This window comes from Castanea sativa, chromosome 11, assembly GCF_040712315.1.
Source record: "Castanea sativa cultivar Marrone di Chiusa Pesio chromosome 11, ASM4071231v1".
Classification (NCBI taxonomy): domain Eukaryota; kingdom Viridiplantae; phylum Streptophyta; class Magnoliopsida; order Fagales; family Fagaceae; genus Castanea; species Castanea sativa.
Genome location: NC_134023.1, coordinates 45545868 through 45550257, shown reverse-complemented (window position 1 = coordinate 45550257; position 4390 = coordinate 45545868). Strand labels below are relative to the sequence as shown.

General features: G+C 34.2%; 1 protein-coding gene across 1 annotated transcript; it reads left to right on the top strand.

The window, feature by feature from the left end:
* Positions 1-1187: 1187 nt before the first annotated feature.
* On the top strand, positions 1188-4390 carry LOC142616575 (uncharacterized). Its single transcript, XM_075789399.1, has 5 exons — positions 1188-1285; positions 2620-2947; positions 3043-3093; positions 3273-3778; positions 4015-4390. Exons 1-5 carry the CDS (start codon positions 1188-1190, stop codon positions 4388-4390), a joined length of 1359 nt encoding a protein of 452 aa, XP_075645514.1.

Here is a 4390-nt window from a genome sequence, read left to right as displayed (position 1 = left end):
CAGTGCTTTGTCATGTATGTTACTTGTAATAGATAAATCTAGAAATCCATAGCTTGAGTGGAAAGGCAATAATTTCTTGGAATTTGCAGCATCATTTAAATTTTTTTTTTTTTTCATGCATAGTGCAATCTTTTTTTTTTTTGTTGAGAAACACACACACACATATATAAGGGAAGGGGATGTCAAAGGGAATACACTCATACGCCAATACCAAAATTGCATGTGGCAATTAGTGTCGCGGAGTAAGTGATAAACCCCTTCTCAATACCACACCTTACCGATGTGGAACAACTTAACAATATTGAATATCTTTTTTTTTTTTTTTTAGAAACACACACATACACACACAGATATATATATATATATAAGGAAAGGGGGATGAAATGCATAGTGCAATCTTGAGTGTCTTATATATTAATAGTTTGATATTTACTATTGCTAAAAGGTATCCGCAAACTAAATTAATCTTCACGTTGACAGTGGCAAAATGAACAAAAAAAAAAAAAAGACATTTAATAAGTTGTGTAAAGAAGCATTGAGTAGAAGTAATAGAAGTCCTGTAAACAAATCAAAAAAGTAGCTGCAGAAAAAGTTAATAATAGATAGACAGACAAAATACTAAAATCAAAGCATCAATTATAGTATATTATATATTATATGTATTTAACCCGCGTGATGCATAGGAATATATTACATATTTAAGATACCACTAACTTAACTTAACAATACAATACAATAAAATTAGGGATGGACTAGGTGGGGGCCTAAGGGGGCCCGCCCCCCTCCCCCCCTCAGCCCAAAAGAAATTTTAACAGGTTAAATTTTCCACAAAAAAAAAAAAATATATATATATATATATATATAGACTTGGGCCTCCCTTAGTTTTTAGCTCAGGCCCCCTCCCAAAAATCATGAATTCCAAGCCCAGCCAGCCACCCAGAAGGCAAGAGCCCATGACCCATTGTAAATAAAATAAAATAAAATAAAAAAAACTCAATAGTAAACCTAATGGAGAAAGAGAAAGACAAAGCAAAAAAAAAAAAGCAAGGAAACAGAGAGATAGTGAGGTGAGACAGAGAGATAGAGAGGCAAGACGCTGATGTGACTTGAGATAGTGAGCCCAGACGCCGATGTGATGCCATCATCATCATTATGCCGATGCGAGTCTACCCAATACAGCAGTACCTATGCCGACACCGCCATCATCACGCGAGAGTCTCAACTATCACCGCCGCCCATGTGAGCCCCATCTTGCCGCCGCCGCCGGTTGCTCGAGCCTTCACAGGTATTTAATTTATGATCCTTTCCTTCAAAACTTAATAAAATTTTTGTGAATCTCATAATCTAACAATCTGTGCTTGTGGAGTGTTTGTGTTTTTATTGTTGACTGATGAGTGATGAACTGATTACTGATGTTGGTGATTATGAATTGAATCTGTGCTGTGGCCTACGGTTTTTTTTTTTTTTGGCTTTTTAGCTTTTTGGCTTTGTCACTCTTTGTTACTCTGTGTTTGTGACTCTCTCTCTTGTATTATATAGATAAGAGAGAGAGATAGAGAGAGAGAGAGTAGAGTTTGTAGAGATTACTCAAATTAGACAATATTTGTTTAACTGTTTGTTTGTTCTTTGTTGACTGGTAATTGGGCATAATAGGGACAAGTGACAGGAAAAAAAAATAGAAGTAAAGTTAAGAAAAGTTTTTGTTAGTAGTGCAGAATAAATTTATAGTGTCAATAGTGCTGTAGTGGGATTGGGTTAGTGGGTCAATGTCAGAAAGATGGAAACAATACAGAGACAAAGATAAATAAATGCAGACCAAAGACAAAAAGAAAAAAAAATCATATAATATAAAAAATTGTCACACAAATTTAAGAAAATTGACACACAAATTTAATATATATGATTCTTATTTTATTTGTAGATCATGAAAAAATCAACTACAATGCTTGATTTTTTCAAAAGAAAAAATTCAAATTCTTCCAAAGTCAACGTGGGATTGCCAACAACTAATGTTGCTATTCCAATTCTAGAAAATGTGGATGTTCTAATTCTAGAAAATATGCATTCTACAATTTCGAAAAATGTCGATGTTCCAATCTCTCAAACACAATTTCAAATATTTGATCTTGATTCTTTAGATTAAGATCTCAGAACACGCAAACAAATATGGGAGTATCATGTTAATCAATGTGATGAAATTGGACGGGCTTACATTAAAAATGGTCTGCACCAACCTCCTCTAAAGACATACAAAAAAGTGGAAAGCACAATCGTAGCTTTCAACATGGCTTGAATATAATTCAACATGGCTTGAATATTCTCCTATGACAGATGCAGCTTATTGTCTACCCTGCTTTGTCTTTCATAATCCAAATGGGGTTGTGGGACAAAATACATTCACTGTTGGTGGATATAGAAATTGGAAAAAATTTGGGGGAAAGATTGTTCTTTTCATGGTCATATAGGAAAAGAACCTAACTCAACTCATAGAGTTGCCGAGCAAATGTGTAAGGATTTGATGAACCAATGGTAGCATTCACAAAGGGTAGTCGATCATTTCACTACTGAACAAATTGCAAATAATCGGTTGCAACTGAAGGCCTCAGTTTTTATTGTCAGATATCTTGACCTTCAAGCTGTAGATTTTAGAGGTCGAGATGAAAGTTTTAGTTCATTAAATTATGGGAACTTTCTTGAATCATTGGGTATTGTGACTTTTTGGAATGAGAAGGTTGCTAAAATAAAAGAAAAAACTCTAAAAAATGCAACCTACCCATCACCTAGGATTCAAAAGGAAATTCTACATGTTTTCTCAGCCAAAGTGAAGAAGGCCATTTGGGAAGAAATTAGTGATGCAAAGTTTTGCATAATAGTTGATGAAGCTCGTGATGAGTCCATGAAAGAGCAAATGACTGTGGTTTTTAGATATGTTGATGCAGAAGGCTTTGTGAAGAACTTTTTTTGGGCTTATTCATGTTGTTGACATTGCAGCTTTGACTCTAAAGAAAGGGATATATTCTTTGTTATCTCAACATTGCTTAGATATACAAAATATTTAAGGGCAAGGATATGATGGAGCAAGCAACATGCGAGGTATGTGGAATGGATTACAAGCTTTGATTTTGAATGATTACTCATATGCTTACTACATCCATTGTTTTTCACATAGCTTACAATTGGTATTAGTAAAAGCATCAAAACATGTTGTCTCCATTAGTGGGTTTTTTCTTAAATTGCTTTTTCTAATCAAAATTATTAATGCTCCATGCAAGCGTAATGAGCAATTGAAAGTTGCCAATGCTAATGAAATAGCACGTTTGATTGATCTTGAAGAACTTGAGACTGGACGTGGACTTAATCAAATTGGCACTTTACAACGACCTGTAGAAACACATTGGAGTTCACATTTTAGATCAGTTTCTAGCTTATTAAGGATGTTTACTTCAACTGTTGAAGTTTTACTATATATAATTGATGATGCAATTGATGGAGAACATCAAGTAGAAGCAGAGTCAGCTTATGATGGTTTAACTTCATTTGAATTTGTTTTCTTCTTGCATCTTGAGGAGGAAACTATGGAGATCACTGATAAACTTTGTCAAGCTTTGCAAAGCCAATCTCAAGAAATTTTAAATGTCATGCATTTAGTTTCATCTTCTAAAGCACTTATCCAAAAATTTAGAAATGATGGATGGGATGGCTTACTCGCCACTGTGATATCATTTTGTGAAAAGCATTACATTGATGTCCTAGATATGAATGCTTGTTATGTTGCGAGGTGAGGTCGAGCTCGTAATCAACAAGATAACGTTACAATTGAGCATCATTATCGAGTAAATATTTTTTATGTTGCAATAGATTCTCAGCTACATGAACTAAATCACCAGTTTAATGAAGATGCAATGGAGTTACTTAGGCTTAGCTCAGCTTTAGAACCTCGAGAGGCATTAAAATCTTCCAAAAGTAGTAATCTTTGTTTGTTGGTAAAGAATTTTAATCCACAAGATTTCACAGATATGACAAACAAGTGTTAGAGAATGAGCTTTATCATTTTGAGCATAATGTAGTCCGGGATCCAAAGTTCAAAAAATTGAAAAGTTTATCTGAGTTGTGTCAATGGTTAGTGAGAACTAGAAATTCAGAATACTACAAACTTGTTTATAGAATAGTGAGACTTGTGCTTACTCTTCCAATTTCTACTGCTACTACAGAGCGAGCATTTTCAATTATGAAAGTTGTCAAAACTAACCTTCGAAACAAAATGGAAAATGATTTTTTGACGGACTCTTTGTTGTTATACATTGAAAAGGATATGGCTTCGACATTTAGTTTGGATTCAATCATAGATGATTTTGAAGATTTGAAACAGCGTCGAGTTCCCTTTTCATAG